The sequence below is a fragment of the Dendrobates tinctorius genome, unplaced genomic scaffold (genome assembly GCF_039654945.1).
Source record: "Dendrobates tinctorius isolate UK_male_01 unplaced genomic scaffold, ASM3965494v1 ptg000162l, whole genome shotgun sequence".
NCBI classification, from domain to species: domain Eukaryota; kingdom Metazoa; phylum Chordata; class Amphibia; order Anura; family Dendrobatidae; genus Dendrobates; species Dendrobates tinctorius.
In genome coordinates, this window is record NW_027361829.1 from 2,517,388 (window position 1) to 2,541,973 (window position 24,586).

General features: G+C 44.0%; 1 protein-coding gene across 1 annotated transcript in view; it reads right to left on the bottom strand.

The window, feature by feature from the left end:
- The window catches only part of ADCY1 (adenylate cyclase 1), a 1,907,157-nt gene that overhangs the window by 106,450 nt on the left and 1,776,121 nt on the right, over positions 1-24,586 (bottom strand). Inside the window, exon 15 of the mRNA XM_073549833.1 lies at positions 4,550-4,666. Coding sequence (XP_073405934.1) covers positions 4,550-4,666 — 117 coding nt within the window. The remainder of the gene's footprint in view (positions 1-4,549; positions 4,667-24,586) is intronic.

The window sequence follows — 24,586 nt, forward strand, 5'->3', positions numbered from 1 at the left end:
CCCTCTTTTCCTTAGTTCACACAGTCTCTTTCTGACCCTGGTCAGTACCACATGGTTTTCAAGACCGTTACCTGTTGGCCACGCAGGTTTCCAGATCCCTCTTACCGCAGAGGCATCCTGTACACATTTCTCTCTGACCCCGGTCAGTATCACACGGTTTATAAGATCGTCCACTCCTTTTGGCTCGGAGTCGCCGGCACGGCTTCCCCAGGCTATGCGACGTCTGAGCCTGGAACATGGGAGCTCTGTCTGGGCTGACAGTCTCCAAGACACTCTCCTCACATATGCAACACGCCTGCTTTAGATAGCTGTAACCATTCCCAGTTACCTATCACATGGCTTGTCACATGATCATGACCTCATCACAGGTCCTGCAGATTCACAAACACACACATATCTCTTCAGACAAAACAGGGACAGTGAACCACCTCACCATGGTGTGTGGCACATGCACATGGGTAGCAGTCCAAATGTGAACAACAACTACGTAAGAAAACACTCTGGGCTACATCACAGGGAGCTGCCATCCCTGTGACACATACCTTCCATTAACCACTTGACCACCAGTCACACCACTATATATACACACACACATATCAGTGATAAACACACACATAGATAGATAGATAGATAGATAGATAGATAGATAGATAGATAGATATAGAGAGAGAGAGAGATAGAAGAGAAGCCGGTAATTCATTTGTCAGCTTCTGTAAAATCATTGCTGAAGCCATCAGGATATGAGACATGGATTACATACAGTAAACCCATGCAGAACAGTTAGATTTATAGATGTCAGTGACTAATACTGTGAGTAGTACTGTATGTGTATAAATGATCAAACAAAAAAGAAAACAAGTGTAACATGCCAATAAAATTAATCATACTTTATTAAATAAATTCACAATTAGAATAGTATGCAAAACATCAAATCATATTTTAAGGTCACTACTGAAAAATCATAGGAGTAAACAACATCATAAGTCCGAACTACTTGTTATGTAAAATAGTGCACTTAGTACTTCACAGAAATAGCCATAAGAAATCTATGTTTACTACAGACTGTCAATACTGGGGATTGCAGATTTTCTATGGCTATTTCAGTCAAGTACTCTGTGCACTAGGTTATATAACAAGTTGGTCGGACTTATGGCGCTGTTTACTCCTATGATGTTTCAGCAGTGACCTTGAAATGTGATTTAATGTTTTGCATACTATTTTTTCTAATTGTGAATTTATTAAATAAAGTATAATTAATTTTATTGGCATGTTACACTGGTTTTCTTTTTTGTTTGATCATTTATCGCAGTGAGCTGTTGTGCCATTTTCAACTTTCATGGGTTTTTGTGTTATGCATAGTAGTATGTGTATGTAAAATTTAGGACCTGTATGTATTTAATAAAAGAATGTTTTCACGGAAAAAAAAGGCATGGGCTCCCATGCAATTTTCTGCGCCAAAGAGGGAAAGCCAGTGACTGAGTGCAGATATTAATAGCCTAGAAAGGGACCATGGTTATTAGCCCCCTGACTAAAAACATCTGCCCCCAACCACCCCAGAAATGGCGCATCTGTAAGATGCACCAATTCCGGCACTTAGCCTCTCTCTTCCCACTTCCCTGTAGCAGTGGCATAAGGGGTAATAAGCGGTTAATGTGACCTTTGTATTGTAAGGTGACATTAAGCCCAACTTAGTAATCGAGAGGTGTCAATAAGACACCTATCCATTACGAATCCTAAAGTTTGTAAAGGGTTAAATAAACACACACAGGCATAGTAACCAACTGTGGTTAGTCATAACAAATTAGAATGATTATATTGTACATAAAAACATTTCACATCATATATTCAACACTACAGATTTGCAACACAAATAAACTAAATGATTACCTAAGTATTGATAGTATTTTATTTTCAACTAATTCAAGAGCCTTTTGATAAACAACATGTGTATGTGTATCTAACCCTATCCTGTGTGATAATGTCTGCTGAAGCTGTGTACCTAATCCTCTCCTATGTGATACTTTCTGCTGAGCTGTGTATCTAATCCTATCGTGTGTTACTGACTGCTCAGCCATGTATCTAATCCTATCCTGTGTGATACTGACTGCTGAGCAGTGTATCTAATCCTATCCTGTGTGATACTGTCTGCTGAGCCGTGTATCTAATCCTATCCTGTGTGATACTGTCTGCAGAGCCATGTATCTAATCCTATTCTGTGTGATACTGTCTGCTGAGCCGTGTATCTAATTCTATTCTGTGTGATACTGTGTGCTGAGCTGTGTATCTAATCCTATCCTGTGTGATACTGTCTGCTGAGCCATGTATCTATTGCTATCCTGTGTGATACTGGCTGCTGAGCTGTGTATCTAATCCTATCCTGTGTGATACTGACTGCTGAGCTGTGTATCTAATCCTATCCTGTGTGATACTGACTGCTGAGCCATGTGTCTAATCCTCTCCTGTGTGATACTGACTGCTGAGCTGTGTACCTAATCCTATCATGTGTGTTACTGACTGCTCAGCTGTGTATCTAATCCTATCCTGTGTGATACTGACTGCTGAGCCGTGTATCTAATCCTATCCTGTGTGATACTGACTGCTGAGTCGTGTATCTAATCCTATTCTGTGTGATACTGTCTATTGAGCAGTGTATCTAATACTATTCTGTGTGATACTGTGTGCTAAGCTGTGTATCTAATCCTAGCCTGTGTGATACTGTCTGCTGAGCCATGTATCTATTCCTATCCTGTGTGATACTGTCTGCTGAGCAGTGTATCTAATACTATTCTGTGTGATACTGTGTGCTGAGCTGTGTATCTAATCCTATCCTGTGTGATACTGACTGCTGAGCTGTGTATATAATCCTATCCAGTGTGATACTGACTGCTGAGCCGTGTATCTAATCCTATTCTGTGTGATACTGTCTGCTGAGCCGTGTATCTAATCCTATCCTGTGTGATACTGTCTGCTGAGCTGTGCATCTATTCCTATCCTGTGTGATACTGACTGCTGAGCCGTGTATCTAATCCTATCCTTTGTGATACTGGGCTCCTCCTGCTGTCTGTGTCAGAGGGTGGTCTGTGTTGGCATGGTAATAAATTGTGTTATTTCCAGCTTTACAGAAGGATGATAATACCATAGAAATGATAAGAATAATAGGCAAAATTGTTTGGTGAATTGGAACGCGCGGGGTTAAAATTTCGCCTCACAACATAGCCTATGACGCTCTCGGGCTCCAGACGTGTGACTGTGCAAAATTTTGTGGCTGTAGCTGCGACGGTGTAAATGCCAATCCCGGACATACACACATACATACTTTTTCCCCATTATGTACATAGGGGCAAATTTGTTTGGTGAATTGGAACGCGCGGGGTTAAAATTTCGCCTCACAACATAGCCTATGATGCTCCCGGGGTCCAGACATGTGACTGTGCAAAATTTTGTGGCTGTAGCTGCGACGGTGCAGATGCCAATCCCAGACATACACACATACATTGAGCTATATATATACTGTATATATATATATACACACATATACACAGTGCATATATATATATATATATATATATATATATATATACACACAGTATATATATATATATATATATATATATATACACCTTATATATATACACCTATTCTATGTGTATATTTCTATTTGATTTATTGTATCCTAACCTATTCTATTCTATACTGTACGTGGCATCTGCCGGATTTTAATCTGTCCATCTATCTGTCTATCTATATACTGTATGTTTTGAAGATTATTTGGTTTTAAAACGATGTTTCCAGTTGTATTATACAATGTGATTTTAACATGAGATTTTACATACAGAGAACTGCTGTATGTAAAACATCATGTGAAAATCGTATTGCTTATGGATAGCATATGCATGTTCGTGGGAAAATCACACAAATATCGCATTACACTCGCATGACACTCGCATAGCACTAGTCCGGCCTAATAAACTAGTTTTACTAATACAATTCCGTGTATAGAAGATGTATTTTGGAGGCAAATTGCTAAAACCTCAATAGCAATTGCGAAAAGGGAAGGCTAATGAGTGCAGCATCTTTGGGTCCCCTTATGCAGCGAGAAAGTGGCAGATGGAATGCCATTAACACCAGGGCCTCGTGAATTTTAAATTACGTCTTTGTGGTTATATTTGTCTCCCTCTAATAAAATATACTGTCATTATTTTTAAACACTGGCTTAGTAGGTATAGATCTAACTCTAAGGAATAAAATAGGGAATATGCCTTCATTGTGGGAAAATTACTCAAACAGGAAAAAAAATCTACTTTTTTACAGTTTGTTAAGTTTGTTCAAATAATTATATTACCACAAAGATTATTATGATAATTTTCCCATCCCCAGCAATGCCAAACATTGTGTAATGTATGAAGTCACTATAACCACAAGAACAAAGACCCCGTGCTACTTTTTCATGTTTATCACTCTCCAATTATCCAGGTATTTATCATTTTTAGTGATGGCAGTTTGTGCCATACATTCTGTCTGAAATAAAGATATTGCATATGAACGTTACCATATTTCTTGGATTAGACATGAGAAAATGCTGTGCAACATGCGCTGGCAGGAGATTGAAGAGAATTCTCTTGTTATCTAATTTGACTCTCTCCATATCATCTCTCTCTTCTTCTGCCTGTAACAGAAATCAATTACACACTTTATAGCAGATCAGCTGCAATGTTTTATACATTGTTAAATATTCATATTTAGACTGGAAATCTTTAATTCAGGCAGTGGATCACTCACCAAATTTCACATTACAAACTACATACGGGCTGCTGGTAAGAGGAAACCTGCCCTGGTCCGACTGCCACAAAATACTCAAGTACAGGTCGGGCCAAATCTTTTTTGCTCATCTCTATCCAGCATGGTTAGCCTGGGTTCACATTGTGTTAGGGGCAATCCACTAGCGGGATCCGTTAGATAGCGGCGTAATCTGTTAGTGCACCATTGCCCACAATGTTAAGAACGCATACTAACGCATGCCAAAATCGGCATGCGTTAGCAAGTATGCGTTATTTCCTGACGCACTCTCGAACGCTGCTTGCAGCGTTTTAGGGTGCATTGGCATTAACTCACAGCGAACGGACCCGTTCGCTGAGCATAGGAATGTATGGGCTAACGCATGGTAGCGCTAGGTACAGGAGCGCCACCATGCGTTAACGCATACTGTAAGCACTATGGCGCTAAAGATACCAAAAATGACATTAGCGTTAGTGCATCCGTTTAAAGGACCCGTTAAATGGATGACCTAACGCAATCTGAACTTAGCCTTAAAAGGGAACCTGTTACCCCCCAGTGCCTTTTTAAGTAAAAGAGCCACCTTCAGCAGCACTAAGGCTGCATTCTGTGAAGGTGGCTCTTATGTTTCTTATCACTAGGAACACTGAAATACAGACTTTTATAAATTGCCCGCCATACCTCTATTGTGTCCTGGAGCCACCTTCACAGAATGCAGCCTTAGTGCTGCTGAAGATGGCTCTTTTACTTAAAATGGCCCTGGGGGGCGACAGGTTCCCTTTAATGCACCCTAAAAACAAAGACATGCCATGTCTACCTCACCTCCTCCCAAAAAAAACAGAATAATTTTTTTCAATATATTATATGAATCCTAAGACAATACAGTACCATGAAAATGACAACTAGCTAAAAAATACAAACACTCATATGGCTGTGTTGAAAGGCTATGGCTCTCAGAATGCAATGATGAACTATGAAGAAAATCAGTGTGGCCTTAAGGGCCAGAGTAGATAAATCCTCATAGGGTGTAAGAAGCATACAAGTGATTTTAGATGTGTGTGGTATGTGAGAAACTGACATACCTTAAGACTATGTGCACATGTTGCGGATTTTGTTGTGGATCCGCAATGTTTTTTCTGCATGGAATTGCACTAAATCCCCAAGGTATTGCTCAAGCAATGTTAATCAATGGGAATCCAGAACTGGTGTGCACATGCTGCTGAAAATTCCATCCTGATTCGCAGCATTTTGTTTTCTGCAGCATGTCAATTCTTTTTGCTGATCTGCAGAGTTTCTGCACCCATTGCCTTCCATTGAGTCAGTCAAATCTGTAGCAAAACCTCAGGTGTAAAAAGGTTTGTGAATTTCCTGCCAAGTTGTGTGCCGAAAACGCTGCAGAACGGAAGGAGTAAGAGTGTGTGGGCAGAGAATATGTGCGTGTCTGTCTGTCTGCGGGTGAATGACTGCGGGTGTAGCCAGGCGTCGTCTGAAGAAAATACTACTTTTCAATTGTAAAGCAAAAAAAAAAAAAAAAGCACATACTCACCAAGAACCTAATCACCAACAACCAACATACTTACCTTTCCACCGTAGTCCATTTAATAACGAGTGTCCCACGACAATCTCACATCGGGAGATGTGACTGCTCTACCCGGCCTCTGGTGATAAACTGATAGGAGGTAATCCTCCCACAGTGCATCACTGCGCCGCCATGACAGTTTACCAGAGTTCATGCTGTGATTTGCGGCACTGCGGTGTGAGAAAATTCTCCCACAGTAGTGCTGTAAATGAGAGCACGAACTCCAGTGAACTCTCAGGGATGCACTGCAGGAGCAGATATCTCCTGTCAGTGTATCAACAGAAGCTGGGTAAAGCAGTTACATCTCCTGATGTGACTGCTGTACACTTGAGATCGTTGTGGGACACTCTGTAAATGGCGGTGGCAAGTGGGGTGATAGATGGGGGTTGATGTCTCCTTTGTAGTGTCACGTGACATCAAACCCAGAGTTTAATGATGGAGAGGCATCAATAAGATGCCCCCATTACTAACCCTATAGTCATAATATATAAAAACACAAACACCCAGAAAAAACCCTTTCATTGAAAAAATGACACAGACTCCTTTAATAAATCTTAATTAAACCATACTTAGGACATCACCCAATCCACAGACGCCATTGTCTCATGCAAAAGAGTTAAAATAACAAACAACAATATTCTTCACCTTTCCGCTGAGAACATAATCCATTTGTCTCTCAACGGGTTTAGCTCTACTACTTCCAGATGGCAGTCTGCATGGTTGAATGATGAGACCATACAACCTGTCATCTGGCAGAGACACTGAGCAGCGTCTGCTATTGCTGTCCAGTGTCTTGCGGTGAACTGGTAGGACCTGTCTGACATCACCGAGAGTGTGAGAAAGTTCACACGCTCCCAGTGTCATCAGAAACGTCCTGGGAGTTCACAGCCAATGAACTCACTTCATCTATCTGACGTCAGCAAGAGTGCGGATAGAAATTTTCCCACGGCACTCATGCTAACGTCAAATCGGTAGCGGAGATGTCAGTGTCCGTGTGTGTAATACTTGTGGCAACCGTGTGCCACCCCTGTGCCACTTCAGTACCACATTGTGCGTGCCAGGGAAGCATCATTCTCCCCTTGTCTGCCAGCAATCAGCACAAGCAGGGGAGAATGATGAGCGCTGTATTCAAGTGAGAACAATGACAGCACGTGGCAGCTTTTGAGACTATTTCTCCCATCAGCCTACACCTGCTGCTGCTTATAACAGTGACAGCAGGAGCGACTGATGGGAGTATTCCTCACCTGCTGTCTGCGCTATAAATAAATAAATCTTGGCACCATCCAGGTTGAAAAATGTTTATCCCCCTGACATGGATTACAGCTTGGGACAGAACGACGAACAGGTAAGGAATATGGTTGTTTTTATTTTTGTTTTATTGCTGAAGGCAAGGGATTCAGTGGATTTAGGTGTTATGTGAGTATAACTGTGCTTGTTATTTTTAAATAAAAATGGAAAAGTGTGTTTTGTTTTATTTATAATAAAGGATTTTATTCTGGCTGTGTCTTGTTTACCATATAACTATAGACTTAATAATGGATAGGTGTTTTATAGACGCCTCTCCATTAGTAATTCGTGGGCTTGATGTCACCAGACAATACAAAAGTGACATCAACCCCACAAATATTACCCCACTTGCCAATGCTATAGGCTAAGTGGGAAGAGTCAGACAAAGTGCCAGAATTCACGCATCTAATAGCTGTGCATTCTCTTGGCAGCTGCGGCCTGCTATTTTTAGGCTCGGGGGTCAATATCCATGTCCTCTTACTAGCCTGAGAATACCCGCCCCCAGCTGTCTGCTTTACCAAGGCTAGTTGTCAAAAAATGGGGGGACCCCACACCATTTTTTTAATTATTTAAACAATTAAAAAATATGGCAAGGGGACCCCTCTATTATTGAAAACCAGATTTGCTGAAGCTGACAGCTGAGGGTTTCAGCCCCCTGCTGTGAGATTTGCCTGGCTGGTTATGAAAAAACTATTTATTTACAGTGCAGGAGCCGGCTGATGAATACTCCCATCTGCGCCTGCTCTTGCTGTTATTAGCAGCAGCAGGCGTCGGCTGATGGGTGCTGTAGTCCCATCAGCTGACACCAGTGACCGGAGGTAAACTTTATACCTCCAATCACAGCTGCATGCACACGCTGTGTTTTGTCAGCACTGGAACCGTGGCTCTCTGATCGGCGGTGATGATTTCACCTGCCGATCATAAGTGATGTTTGCTGCACTTCACAGCACGACAAACACCTGGTGACCAGGCAGCCAATCACAGTAATACCACACCATGGCACCGGCATTACTGTTATTGGCAAGCAAGCACAACATGTTCATTGGCTGCAAATAAAGGGCCAAACATGCTGAGCATGTCAGTCGAATATACCAAAGTGAATACCAAAATTACTCGCCTAGTAATGAATAGCCTGAATACAATAATATTTGTGAAAGTATTGAATAGTGCTGAATTTATTCGCTCCTGACTAATTACAAACTGATCTCAAACTGATATGTGAATATGGCATAAGTTGTAATAAACATGTGGGGTAAAGTGCTCATAATATGGTGACCCTATTTAAGGAGAATGTACAAATATAAAAAATGGTGTTGCTCACTGAGGGGACATTGTGGTAGCCCCTGGCTTAAAAATTCCTTATCATGCTGCCTTATGACTGGGAGGAGCCCCCAGATAAAATGTAAGTAAACATAATAAAAATGCTTTAACCCTTTCCCGACCTTGGACGAACTCAGTACGTCATGGTTGGGAAGTACTTTCCGACCTTGGATGTACTCAGTACATCATGGTTGGGAAGTACTTCCCGACCTTGGACATACTGGGTACGTCCTATCAAATTTTTTGCTCAAAGAAGCTGTGCATGCGCCATCACCACTGGGTGATCAGCTGATATCACTGCTGACACTTGGCATTCACTGCCAGGAGTGGTGCCCACAGCATTTCCTGCAGTTTAACCCCCTAAACGATGCGATCAATAACGATCGCAGCATTTAGAAGGCAGGCAGAGTGAGAGGACCCCCTCTGCCCTCCAATCAGCAACCCTGCGATGTCATTGTGAAGACTTGATTGCTGTGCAGCACTGACAGTTATAAAGAATAGCAATGCTCCTGCATTGCAATGGTTTATAACAGTGATCAGAGCTGTCAAAGTAAAAGTGCCCTAGAGGTACTAGATGCAAAAAAAGTAAAAAAAAAATAAATTAAAAATATTTAAAAAAAATTCAAAAATAATACAAAAAAATAAAAGTATATTGTAATTAAATTTTTCTATTCTTATGTAAAAAAAAAAAAAGTACACATGCTAGGTATCATTGGGTCTGGAACGACCTGTCCCGTAAAATAGTCACATTAGTTTACCCCTTCAATAAACACTGTGAAAAACTAAATAAAAAAAGGTCAAAAAACAATGCTTTTTCATCATACCAACGAGCAAAAATTGGATGAAAACACCATCAAAAAGATGAATGTAAATAAAAATGGAATAGCTAAAAACAACATCATGTCCTGCAAAATATAAGCAACCAACAGCTCCATCAGTGGAAAAATAAAAAAAGTTATAGCTCTCAGGACAAAGCGATGCAAAGATATTGTGTAAAAGCGCCAAAACATTAAAAAAACTACATAAATGTGGTATCGCTGTAATAGTACTGACCCGAAGAATAAAGCTGAATTATCAATATTACCACATGCGGAATGGCATAACAACCCCCCCAAAAAAATTACCGAAGTGCTTGCTTTTGTTCATTGTGCTTCTCAAAAATTGGAATGGAAAGTCATCAAACAATGTCATGTGCCTGAAAATGGCACCAATAAAAGTATCAAGTCGTCCAGCAAAAAATGTGCATGCTGATGCAAAAATTAATTTTTGCAATAAAAAGCTTTTTTTAGTGTGTGCCAGCAGCCAAACATAAAAAGACTATGCAAATCTTGTATCACTGTTATCGCACCGACACAAGGCATGGCATAAAAAATAAATAAAACCAACTCTTCACCTGCTGTTGATTTGTTCATTCTGTCTCCCAAGATCACAGTAAGGCTCGGTTCACATCTATCCTGCGCTCTATGTTGAGAGCTTACACCGGGGTTTCTGTGTAAATCTCTGAAATACGTGATTCAGAGGGATCCCCGGGGTAAAGAGTCTCTAAAATGGGGCAGATGGGAGTACAGTAGATGCTGTCTGGCTATCATGCGGCAGTATTTGTCTTTTTAGGCGTGCATAAAAGCATGGTCCGCCACAGTTTTCTGCACTTCTGAAAAAAAAGGATAAAGCTGAACTGAGGCCAAATGAATTCCATAGTAACTCTGCTGCCTCATTATAGTGCATTGATCACTGGGCGTATCATCTGAATCATGTCACTTGAAGATTTAGATGGAAACCACAAAAGTGCTCAGCGAAGAGCACCAGTTAAATGTGATCCAAAATTATGTAAAAGGTTCCCAACAAAAGCTTCAAGTCAAAAAGTCACCACTCAGGTAGTCATCTGTTAACTGAAATATAGAGGATTCCACATTACTGGTAGCACAAAGACTCTGGAAAAGCTAAATGGCTCCTCGCGCCCCCAAAAGAAATTCAGCAAATTCTCCACTCCCAAATTCAAATGCCCCCCTTCCTACTGAGCCTGTGTGTCTAAACCACATTTAGCATCCACTTGTTTGGAATTTGTGTAGCGAAGAGAGCTCACCTAATTTAAGGGGTGCGTGTCTCTAGACATACGAGCTGGGCAAAATGTACTGGGTACGACAACGTACGGGGCACTACAATGGCAGCTTGCAATTTTCACTCTACAGCATCCACTGCTTCTTGTTTCTGGAAAACACCCATGGAGTCAAAATCTTCACCTCATCCGTATATAAATTCCCAAACGAGTATAATTTCCAAAATGGGGTCACTTAAGGGGAGATTCAGTACTTCCATCACTTAGGGGCTCTTACATAGAGTCTGCAAACTATTCTAGGAAAATCTGCACTCCAGGAGGCAAATAGCGCTCCGTCCTTCATCAATCTCACCATTCAGCTAAGCAGTACTGTACAGCCATATTTGCTGACAAATTTTGGTGCCATTTTACCCATTTTTCCTTGCGAAAATGTAAAATTTGGGGCAAAAGTAAAATTTTTGTGGTAAAAATGTAATTATTTTTTTCTTCACTGCTCAATAGTACAAAATTCTGTGGCTTACCTGTGATGTCAATATGATCACTGCACCCCTATTTTGTAAAATGAGGTCACTTATGGGAAGTTTCTGCTGGCACCTCAGGGTCACTGAAAATGTGACATGACACTCTCAAACCATTCCAAGAAAATCTGAGCACTGATATGGTGACTCTTCCTGTCTGAGCTTTGCTGTGTGCCTCAAAACTAGTTTTCAACCACATATAGGGTACCGATGCACTCAGGAGAAATTGCACAATAAATGGTGGGGTCTATGTTATCCTTGTAAAAATGAAAAAATGGTGCTATAACAACATTTATGTGGGAAAATCATATTTTTTTCATTTTCACAGACCAAGGTTGTAAAATTCTGTGAAGCAACTCTGGGTTCAAGGCGCTCACCACACATGTAGATAAATTCCTTGAGGGGTCTAGTTTGCTAAATGTGGTCACTTGTGGGCAGTTTCCACTGTTTAGGCACATCAGGGGCTCTCCAAACTCAACATGACAACCGCAGACTATTCCAAAATGTTACTCTTTCCTTTGTGAGCCATGCCAAGCACCTAAACAGTAATTTTCCCACACACATTGAGTATCTGCACACTCAGGAGTAATTGCAAAACTTATTTTGGGGTCCATTTTCTCCTGTTAGCCTTGTGAAAATAAAAAATTTGGGGATAAAACAACATTTTTGTGGAAAAAATTTGATTTTTTATTTTCACATCTCTATGTTATTAACTTCTTTTAAGCACCTGGGGGTTCAAGGTAATCATCACACGTCTAGATAAATTCTGTGATGTGTATAGTTTCCAAAATGGGGTCACTTGTGGGGGGTTTCCAATAATAATAATATATCTTTAATTTTATATAGCACTAACAATATAATCCGCAGCGCTTTACAGTTTGCACACACTTCAAAGCCCTACCATGAGCCCAAACAGCATCCTGGCATAAATTGCACAACAAATTTTGGTGGCCATTTTGAAGGGTTAACAAACTTCTTGAATATGGTTTTGAAGACCTTGAGGGGTGCAATTTTTAGAATGGTGTCATTTTTGGGTATTTTCTGTCATATAAGATTATCACTTCAAATGTGATATGTTCCCTAAAAAAATAATTTTGTAAATTTTGCTGTAGAAATGAGAATGCTGGTCAACTTTTAACCCTTTTAACTTTCTAACAAAAAATTTATGTTTAAAAAATTTTGCAGATGTAAAGTAGGCATATGGAAAATGTTATCTATTAATTATTTTTTATGACATAATGCTCTCGAAAGAGCAAAAATTAAAGAGTAGTTAAGAGTAGAGTTGAGCGACTTTTGGTTTTTTAGGGTCGAGTTTTGTTTCATGAAACCCGACTTTTCCCAAAGTCGGGTCGAGCAAAATCGGCCGACTATAGGGAAAAGTCGGGGGTCCGACCGAAACACGAAACCCAATGTAAGTCAATGGGGAATTAAAGTCGGCAGTGAGAGGAGGACAGGAAACGCACCTACAGTGTCCATTTGAATGCCAAAAGCATCAATTCTTATTACTTAAGCTTGTCAACCTTAATTTACTTCATAATACTAGTTACGTACTGAAAAATGGGGGTTATTTGGCTACAGTTGTGGGGGGGTATGGCTGGCTCCAGGTTTTCGTGGGCCGAGGGCCAAAGAGCGCCCCTTTAACACATACCACAGCTCATGATGCTCCGATACGGCAGAGAAATAGCAGTATAGTACAATGAAAAATACTTCACTTCTTTCATCTCATGACTGATATCCATTTTAAATTCTCCAATACCTCCAAAAACGGACAGTATATAACGCCATACAGTATTATGGCCAGCGCTTAGTGCGCTATACAGAGTAATGAGGCTCATATATTTCTCCATATGGAATCATTGATCCCATATAATGTTTCAAACCGTATATGATGAGCTCCACATAATGCTATAGTATATGTTGGTCCCAATGGATGAAGCTCCACTGTCTTATGGGCCCACATAATGCTCCATATATAATGGGCCCCATTTCTACTGCTCTAGTGTATAATGGGCCCTGTAAATGCTGCTCCAGTGTCTGATGTCCACCTTTGGAATGCTCCAGTGTATGGTGGGCCCCATATATCATTCACCAGAGTATAGTGCTCCCCAAAAATTGCTGTCCCAACATTAAAAACAATTACATAAGTCTCCTTGCTAGGGAATCCCTGCACTACTCTGAACTCCTTGTCGTCCCCATCTTCCATCTCACTGCACTTGGCTGTTTAGGCCCTCCCACCAGCAGAGACACTTTTGCGTACTATGCGGTGCCCTGTGCCAGTGCCATCGCCCATGAGTATGCCCCCCCACCTGCTCAAGGAACCTGCACTTTCATCTGCACCTTCCTCTTTGTCACCGTGTAAGGTGGTATAGTATGTGGGAAGGGGAACCTGAGTCTCCTCTGGGTCAGATTCTGGCAGTGTAGAGTGCGAGGGGAATGTAGTGGTCTGGGTCAATGTACCAGCAGCATCATCCAGCAGTGGCTGGGCCTCAGTGCACTTGTGGCATCCCCAAGAGTACGGTCACCACTGTGGCATAACCTTTCTCCTAGGGAGTGTGTTGTCAAGCTTGGGAGCAATGAAGGATCTCTCTAGCAGTGAAACCAACACACAACACATTTCCCACTCCAGGCTAGCAGGGAGACCTCTGAACCTGACTGCTGAGGAGCTGCTCTCTGTGGTCGGGAGGAGGTAAGTTAGGGCACTCTGTGCAGGGAAGGGGAAGTGTGTGGACATGAGAAGGGGAGCTGGAGGATGAGCAGAGTTAAGGCTCACTCCTAGCTGGAGCGCATGGTCCCGATTCCGGTCTCCGAGTTTGTAGGGACACTGACGTTCCTGCAGCAGAAACCAGGGGAAATAGCAGCTATAAATGCTCTGTACCCAACTAAGGCTCGGAGGCCCCAGCATCGACGTGTGGGAGCCAGAGGGAAAAGTCTACAGCTGTCTGCCATACAAGTAAAGTCTGAGGAACATCTGTTAGACAGGAGGCGCTTCAGTGAACCACGGTCCTGTGAGTGCTTCCCCCACAAACGCTAGAAAGGAGACGTTCAGGAAGGTACATGTTGGCGGAGTGTTGGAAGGGAGCTTTCCATTTTGGTCCCGGAGGTTGGCTGAGGTCCTGACCCGGAGGACACAGCACAGAGGCAGGCATCTGTGTAACCAGCAGACTGTGAGTAAAGCTTTGGAACTGCACGCTCTGGTGTCCTACAGTTATTCCAGCACCGCTACATCTGGGTACCAGCACCTACACCGCCTGTGCCTTTCCCCCATCACTACATCTACACTTCCCTGGGACTCCAGCTCCACCTGTGGGGAGCTTCACCATCTTTGCTGCACAACACCATCAGTCCCAGAGGATCTGCATGCAGCGTCGGCCTAACATCTATGTTGCTGAACACCACAGGTGGCGTCAAACTATCTATATAAACTCTTTACCATTATACCACGCCTTTTACATGGGTGCCCAGGGCCACCGTCCGGGTCACCGCTGCTGTGACACATCCCATTGACACCGGCCCGGTACCGAGTACCCCACGCCGACTGCTGATCGGGCGGCGTTATTCCCACGAACCTCCAAACAGCATCCATGAAGGCAAAGTTTTTGGTTTCCGGGGGCAGTATGATTGCAAAGCTGAACCTTAAAGGAATGTCCAAAAGGGCACCACCAGGAGTGGAGCCTGTGGCTTAATTGGACTCCACCCGGGAAACCACAACCATGCCACCTAAAGAAAAGATGCACACTTTGAAAGCTTTGTCGATTCTGTGTGTGGTGTGGTATGTGTGTTTGTAGTTGTGCTAGCGATTTCTCAGCTTTATTCCGTTAACAACCGAGACTCCGGCATGCCCCCGCAGTACGCGTCAAGCTTACTAGAGGGATAAGCGAGGCTCTGGCATGTGAGATCGAGCAATAACAGGTCTAGCATTCCCGTCCATGTCCAGGGCTGCATGCACGCTACACTGAAAGGACCAGCTTTTGTCACTTACAGGTGCAGATAACCTGCTGATCTCCGTTAGTGATGGGGATCTGGGATTCAGATTATTCCCCGCGAACGATGATTTCCCAGTAAGTTCAGGTCAACCGCAATTCCGGAGTTTGGCCTAACCGTCATTCCTGAAAAAATTACGTGTCCAAACCACAGGTGCTTAACGGCTGCTTAACAGCTCGGCAGCCGTTCTCAGGCCCAGTATGGATTCAACAACATTGTAGAAAGTTGATAAAGGGTACAGTTTCACCGGATAAGGCCTCTTTCACACTTCAGTTTTTTGCATCAGTCAAAATCCGCCAAAAGGACGGATGGCGGATCCGTTTTAGTACTGATGACAAATGAAGAATTTTAAAGGAATCGCAGCCTGGAAAAGGAGAGAGAGGGAGAGAGAGAGAGAGAGAGTTTTTTTGTCCGGCACCCAGAAAGAATTTCGGGTTAAATGAGTGTCTGGAGGATCCGCCACAGAAAAAAATGTTGCAAGCTCCGTTTTGAAATCTTTGAGGATGGTGACGGACAGGAACTTTTGGCGGATCTGCAAAAAAAAACGGATGCAACGGACGGCAATCCGTCACAATCCGCCAATAATGGAAGTCAATGGGGAAAAAAACGGATCCTCAAAAGAAAATTGCGGATCTGTTTTTTTCAAAACCTGGCGGATTGTGACTGATTGTAAATAACTGAAGTGTGAAAGAGGCCTAACACGTATATATGTAGCCTAGTTTACACATTAAAAATATATGTCTATAGATCAGGAGGCAGACTCAGATGTTCTCAGGCCCAGTATGCATTTGACCAGATTGTACAAAGTTGAGAAAGGGTACTTTATCACTGGATAGCAGGTATATATAGCATAGTTTAAACATGTAAAATCTCCGTGTTCTCAGTATAGATTGCACAGCAATCTAAAAAGTGGAAAAAAGGAAATGCATTTGAGGCGTACACAACTATATACTTTTGGTGTTAAATCTCCATATATATTTCTGTCTCAGTAATACAGTCCAGCCTCTCCGCAATAGGAAATGAGATGCATACAATTACTGACATAAAGGCTAGTGATTGCAGAAATCTAGGAATTACTATTTACGGGAAAAACTTCCGTCACAATTCTCAAAGGCGATGATGACCCTCAATTAATTTGTGTGTTGAGACAGTGAAAACATTTTTTTGTGAATAAAGTCTTGCTGTATCGCACTTCCGTTGATTCCATCACTGTTACTCATCTCAATCAAATTTTTATCACAGGGAGCGATGTAAACATGGTGCTCACTGGCTATCTTGATCTGTCAGGTAACTTTGGAGTGCAAAAGACAGAAGCCACAGTCCGTAGGCGATTCTATTTGATTGGCATGAGAGGGCACATTTTAAAATGTGCGCCGAAATGTCACACGTTTGTGAGTAGGAAAACTGTGAAAGCTGATGATAAACCACCACTGCATGTCATTTTGAGTCGACGTCCATAAGAAATGGAAGCCATTGATCATCTGGAGCTAGAGCCCGGCCAGCAGGACAGGGCATAGCTACATCTTAACCATCATCTTTCAGTTCAATCAATTTATAGTGGCACTCCCAGTGAAGGATTTGACAGCCCAGACTACACCGCGGAGGAGCAGGGAGAGATAAACATTGCAAATGCTGGGGCCCTGCCCAAGCAAGGGGGGCACACTCGTGGGCGTCAGTACTGGCACTGGGCCCTTCATAGTACGGCGGTGTGTCTGACGGCGGGTGTGCACCACCACCGTCAGAGACACTTGATTGCACTATGAGGGACCCTGTGCCAGTGCCCGTGCCCAAGAGTCGGCCTACCCACCTGTCCAGGGCAATGGCACTCGCACGGTTTCGTGCGCTAGGTGGTGACCCTGGCCATGGGGAGGCAGCCCAGTTAGGGCGGTATACAAAGTGGCATATGTTGATGTGAGACATTCAGCTGCTGCAAAAGGCGAAATAGGTCAAGTTCGCGGAATAGGAGGAGGACCAAAGCAAGTCATTTTTCTGGCAACCTATGTGTCATCAAGGGAAGGTGGGACAAAATCCATGGAAACCCATGCATGGTTCATTTTAATGAAGGTTAGATCATCCACATTTTGGGTTGACAGACGGGTCCTTTTTTCTGTCAGGATTGATCCAGCTGCACTGAAGACTCTTTCCGATAGCACACTTGCAGCTGGGCAAGCGAGCTCCTGTAAGGCATATTGTGCCAATTCAGGCCAGGTGTCCAGTTTAGCGGCCCAATAGTCAAAGGGGAATGAACTGTGCGGGAGAACATCGATATGGGAGGAAAAGTAGTTTGTAACCATAGTTGACAACTGCTGTCTCCTGTCACTTTCCATCGATGCAATATTACCAGTTGTGTGAGCGGTACTTGAAAAATCAGTCCACAACATTGTCATGAAACCCCTGTCTCCAACGCCACTTCTGCTGTGTGCACCACGAACACCTCTGCCAAGCTGCCCCCGGCCCGTACGGCTCGTGTGAGAACCATCACCGCTGCTGTGTGCTAGGAATGCCTCAACCAACCGGTTTACCAGAGTTGCTTGTTTATTAGCCAATATTAGGTCAAGATTCTCCTGTGGCATGATGTTTTGTAATTTGCCTTTATAGCGTGGATCCAGGATGCTGGCCAACCAGTACTCGTCATCGTTCATCATTTTGGCAATGCGGGGGTCCCTTTTTAGGATCTGCAAGGCATAATCTGACATGTGGGCCAATGTTCCCGGTGTCAATGATGCACTGCGAGTGCTGGTTGGAGGAGCACTTTCTGACAAATCCACATCCCTCCAGTCACACACAAACCCTGTACCAGACCTTGCCACGCCAACATTTTCACTTGCTCCACGAGATGCATCCTCCTCCCCTAACTAATCATCCCCATCATCATCCTCCTCCTCCTCTTCTTCCTCCACCTCGTCCAGGAGAGGTCCCTGAGCAGACAATGGCTGAATGTCATCAAGGATTCCCTCCTCCTCTTCCTCCTTGTCAACATTGGCTGCAGACGCCTGCTCCTTAAGGTGCGTCAAAGTTTGCATGAGCAGATGCATAAGTGGGATGCTCATGCTTAGGATGGCGTCGTCTGCGCTTACCAGCCGTGTGCATTCCTCAAAACACTGAAGGACTTTACAGAGGTCTTTCAGCTTCGACCACTGCACACCTGTCAACTCCATGTCTGCTCTCAAAATGCCTGGCCGTGTATCCTCCCACAAATGCATTATGGCCTGCCTCTGTTCGCACAGCCGCTCAACCATGTGCAGGGTGGAGTTCCACCTTGTTGCAATGTCGATAATGAGACGGTGGATGGGAAGGTGGAGCAATCGCTGCAGATTCTGCATACAAATGGAGTGTACAGGCGACCGGCGGATGTGCGCGCACAGTCTTCGCACCTTCAGGAGCAGGGCTGTTAACTCCGGATAATTGTTGAGGAAGCACTGCACCACCAGGTTCAAGGTGTGAGCCAAGCAAGGTATGTGGCTGAGTTTTGAAAGGGCTATAGCTGCCACAAAATTACGGCCGTTATCACTAACTACCTTGCCTGCCTCAAGATGTATACTGCCCAGCCATGACTCAGTTTGTCGCTGAAAGTACTCGGCCAGCACCTCCGCGGTGTGTCTGTCGCCCAAACACATCATCTGCAACACAGCCTGCTGACGCTTTCCACTAGCTGCTCGATAGGGGGACACCTCATGTGCAACAGTGGCAGCTGCAGATGGAGTGCTCGTACGACTGCGCTCTGTGGATGAGCTTTTGCTTCTGGAGGAGGAGGAGGAGGGTCGAACGCCTACAGCCAACTGTTTCCTATACCATGGGCTAGGCAGCACTGTCCCACCACCGCTGTCCCCTGTGGACCCTGCATCCACCACATTAACCCAGTGCGCAGTGATGGACACGTAACGGCCCTGGCCATGCCGACTGGACCATGCATCTGTTGTGAGGTGCACCTTTCCACTCACTGACTGCTTGAGTGCATGGACAATGAGGTCTTTCACATGATGGTGGAGGGCTGGGATGGCTTTGCGAGAGAAGAAGTGGCGACTGGGTAGGTCATAGCGTGGTACTGCATAGGCCATGAGTTTGCGGAAAGCTGCACTTTCCACCAACCGGTAGGGCATCATCTCTAACGAGATTAGTTTGGCAATGTGGGCGTTCAAACCCAGTGTACGCGGATGAGAGACTGAGTACTTTCTTGACCTACTCATAGTCTCTGGGATGGTGAGCTGGACTTGAGAGCTGCATATGGTGGAACTAGCAGTGGACAGGGCGGACTGAGAGAGGGTTGATGATGGTGATGGAGTTGGTGTTCTTTCTGATGGCCTAGATTCAGTCTTTCGTTGATATAACAGTGGGATTCCCTGACTGGTTTGGCCTTGCAACGACACCTCAACATTTGCTGCTGTGCTAACCGGTGGGCTTACAGTGGGGGAAACAATGTAGCGTTGCTGACTACCTTCTTTGTGATCAGTTGCACATGTGGTACTTGAGGTTTGGTGTTGTGTCCACGCTTGCAAGTGCATGCTGGTTAAATGTCTAAGCATGCAACTGGTATTCAAATTTTTCAGATTTTTCCCTCGGCTAAAGGTCTTTGCGCACTTCTTACAGATAACCTTGGCCTGATCATGAGGATTTTGTTCAAAAAAGTGCCACACTGCACTCTTCCTACTTTGGAAGACATTTTTCGGCCTAGCATGCTGTGCTATTTTGACCGTCTGGACAAGCTGTCCAGCAACTCTTTTGATTTTTGGAACCTGTCATTGGAGTGCTCCGGGCCTGCCAGATAACAGCTGTTGCGATGTCGATGTCTGCTGTGGATGCTCCTCCTCCTCCTCATCTGAGCTATTGGAAGCAGCACCCTCTTCCCCCAATGGATGCCAATCTCGGTCAACAACTGGGTCATCCATCACCTCCTCTTCAATGTCATGTGCACCTTCCTCTGTGTCACCGTGTATGGTGGTATAGTATGCGGGAAGGGGCACCTGAGTCTCATCAGGGTCAGAATCTGGCTCATTACACTGCGAGGACAATGTAGTGCTCTGAGTGAATGTACCAGCAGAATCATCTATCAGTGGCTGTGCATCAGTGCACTCCATGTCAGATTCATCTTGGCCTGGGTAATTCACCATTTCACTTGACAACCCAGGCATGGTATGTGAAAACAGCTCCATGGAGTGATCAGTTGTATGGCCTGCGTCATCCTTCAATCTTGGTTGGGGTGAAGGACACAAGGAAAGGTGTGGTTCATGAACATGAGCCTCCAATGATGACTCAGTGCTTTTATTTTTTACAACTTCAGATGAGGAGGCGATAGAGCTGGAGGCTGAGTCAGCAATGTAAGCCAAAACTTTTTCCTGAAGCTCTGGCTTTAAAAGCGGTTTGCCAACTCCTAGAAAACTAAGCCTTCGAGGCCTTGTGGAGCCAGACGATGACGCAGGCTCAACACCTCCTGCATTCGGTCCTATTTTGCTTTTGCCACTACCATCAGATCCACCACCAACACCATCATTACCAGCTGGCAACCCCCGCCCAATTCCACGGCCTCTTCCACCAGCCTTCCTCATTTTTGGTAAAAATGTACACAAAATCCAACAAACTATATAGTAATGTAAAACAAGGTACAAGGTGTATATAGGACAGGGGAGAAGTAGAATTTCTGAACACACTTGTGGACAATGTTGGATTGTGTGAGGCCCAGTGAATATCACACCGCTATGTCACAGTCTCAATGTCGCAGGTGTGAAAAATGTCACTATAGGACAGGGGAGATGTAGAATTTCTGAACACACTTGTGGACACTGTTAGATTGTGTGAGGTCCAGTGAATATCACACCGCTATGTCACAGTCTCAATGTCGCAGGTGTGAAAAATGTCACTATAGGACAGGGGAGATGTAGAATTTCTGAACACACTTGTGGACACTGTTGGATTGTGTGAGGCCCAGTGAATATCACACCGTTATGTCACAGGCTCAATATCGCAGGTGTGAAAAATGTCACTATAGGACAGGGGAGATGTAGAATTTCTGAACACACTTGTGGACACTGTTGGATTGTGTGAGGCCCAGTGAATATCACACCGCTATGTCACAGTCTCAATGTCGTAGGTGTGAAAAATGTCACTATAGGACAGGGGAGATGTAGAATTTCTGAACACACTTGTGGACACTGTTGGATTGTGTGAAGCCCAGTGAATATCTCACCGCTATGTCACAGGCTCAATGTCGCAGGTGTGAAAAATGTCACTATAGGACAGGGGAGATGTAGAATTTCTGAACACACTTGTGGACACTGTTGGATTGTGTGAGGCCCAGTGAATATCACACCGCTATGTCACAGTCTCAATGTCGCAGGTGTGAAAAATGTCACTATAGGACAGAGGAGATGTAGAATTTCTGAACACACTTGTAGACACTGTTGGATTGTGTGGTGTAGTGACCACTATGTCCGATAGGGGGCGCTGTGTGGGTGTCCCAGGATGGGTGTACAGGCACATTCAGTGTGGTAACAGGAGCAGGGTCCTAAATGACCATTATGTGTCTCAAGGTGGGTGGCCTTGGGATGCCGGCTTCAGGGTGTATTGATCAGCAGAGGTACTGCTGATATTTCTGTTACACTGTGTCAGGGAAGCCTGTGTGTGTCTGTGTGCAATAGAACCTTTAGTGAGGTCATAGCCATGTGATCACCTGTGGGTGTGGTTACAGGGCTATGTAATTGAGGTGTCTGGCACATGTGAGAGAGTGAGAGAGAGTCTGTCAGAGTGTGGACAGACTTCCCTGTGTCCAGGTGGGACACTACAGAGAGTGGCCGGTGTGCTAAGGAAGGAGAAGCCTTCCTGTGTCTGCGGCTGCAGATAGAGCGCTGCTCGGGACATTGCCCTAGACTATGTATTCATTGTATATGGGGAGGACTACACCTCCCAGCATGCGCTGAGACTCTCGGTCCGAGTCTGAAGCCACGGACGTGTATGATCTTTTGGCCTAAGCTAGAGGCTATGGTGGTGATATGATGAGTTATGGGTTATGAAGTAAATAAACCTCATGGACTTTGGGAAGAACCTGCCTCATAATTGTCTCCCGCTGCACCTGAGCGAGTCGAAATCCCTACAATTGTGTGAGGCCCAGTGAATATCACAGAGCTATGTCACAGGCTCAATGTCGCATGTGTGAAAAATGTCACTATAGGACAGGGGAGATGTAGAATTTCTGAACACACTTGTGGACACTGTTGGATTGTGTGAGGCCCAGTAAATATCACACCGCTATGTCACAGGCTCAATGTCGCAGGTGTAAAAAATGTCACTATAGGACAGGGGAGATGTAGAATTTCTGAACACACTTGTTGACACTGTTGGATTATGTGAGGCCCAGTGAATATCACACCGCTATGTCACAGGCAGAAATTGGCTAGTGTATGACAAACTACAAGGTGTATATAGAATTGGGCAGAATAGGAATCTCCCTAGAGTGTAGGTCTGTAAGAACGGAACATGTCCTCGACTTATTCTTACAGAGTCACACACAGATAGCTTCACTGTGGCCGTGATAACAGCCGTTACATGGTACTGAGAGAGGAGCGTGCATGTACACTGCTGTCCGGTGTCCGTAAAATTGTCAAGCTCCGTGTTTTTTAAGTATGCGGACTGACACATGCTGTCTCTCTATAGTTTTGAATGTGATCAAACAGCAAATATACTTAACTGTTTGAAAAACAGACAAAACTAGAAGGTGGAGGTTTGTAAGAACGGAACATGTCCTCGACTTATTCTTACAGAGTCACACACAGATAGCTTCACTGTGGCCGTGATAAGAGCCGTTACACGGTACTGTGTGAGGAGCGTACACCGCTGTATGGTGTGAAAAAATGCAAGCTCAGTACCTCACCAGGACAAAAAAAAAAATTTGGATTGCTTTTAAAAAAGCAGTTTGCAGAGCAGTGGGAAAACAGCAATGCAGCTATCAGGAAGCCATATAAGGCAGCCTAACAACCAACACAGCTGATCCAGCAAAATATAGCCTCCACTTGCACTGCACACACAGTGACTGGTGTGTTGTACAGGCAAAATCGCTAGCAGCAGAAGCAGTTTTTGGTGTCTTCTTCCCTGCCTAACACTCTCCCTACAGAATCAGTAGCAGCAGCTCTCCCTATTCTGAGATCAGCATGAGTAACATGGCGGTCGGCGTGCACGCTCTTTTATACCCCCTGTGACACCCCCCAAAGCAAGCCAATCACTTGCATGCCCTTCTCAAAGATGGTGGTGCCCCCTGCCTATGTCATCACGTTGCCCACAGTGTCCGTGGATCCTGATTGGCTGAAAAAGGGCGGAAAACAAACTTTTGAAACGCTACTTTGGCGCTAAAGTCGCCGAGCTCGTGGCCGACCTCACCCTAGGGTCGGGTTTCGCTTCATGAAACCAGACTTTAACAAAAGTCGGCGAGTTTTCAAATTTTTCGACCCATTTCGCTCAACTCTAGTTTAGAGTAAAATGAAAAGTTTGAAAATGTTGAAGTTTTTGCCAATTTTTTTCACAATTAAATGCAAGTCATGTGGCACAAATTTTACTACTATCATGAACTACAATATGTCACGAAAAAAATCATTCTCAGAATCAATGAGATCCGTTAAAGCATTCCAGAGTTATTACCACGTAAATTAACACTTGTCAGAATTGTAAAATTTGGCCTGGTCATAAATATGAACACAGGCTTGGGGGTGAAGTGGTTAAAAATAAGTTTTGCAGATAGAAGAAGGTCTCTTGCTGTGGAGTTGGTTAGATGAGGGCTCCTTTATTTGGACAATGCATAGCAACTCTGTACCCGTGCCTTTTTCAAGTCATAAAAAAACAAAAGATTTACTAGTACATACAGTGGGGAAAAAAATATTTAATCAGCCACCAATTGTGCAAGTTCTCCCAGTTCAAACAGGTGCCATTACTACATGTAATGAGTGGAGGACAGAGGAGCCTATTAAAGAAGAAGTTACAGGTCTGTGAGAGCCATAAATCTTGCATGTGACCAAATACTTATTTGCCACCAAAACTAAATCTTGCCAAATCAGACAAGGTGATTTTCTGGATTTTTTTTTCTCATTTTGA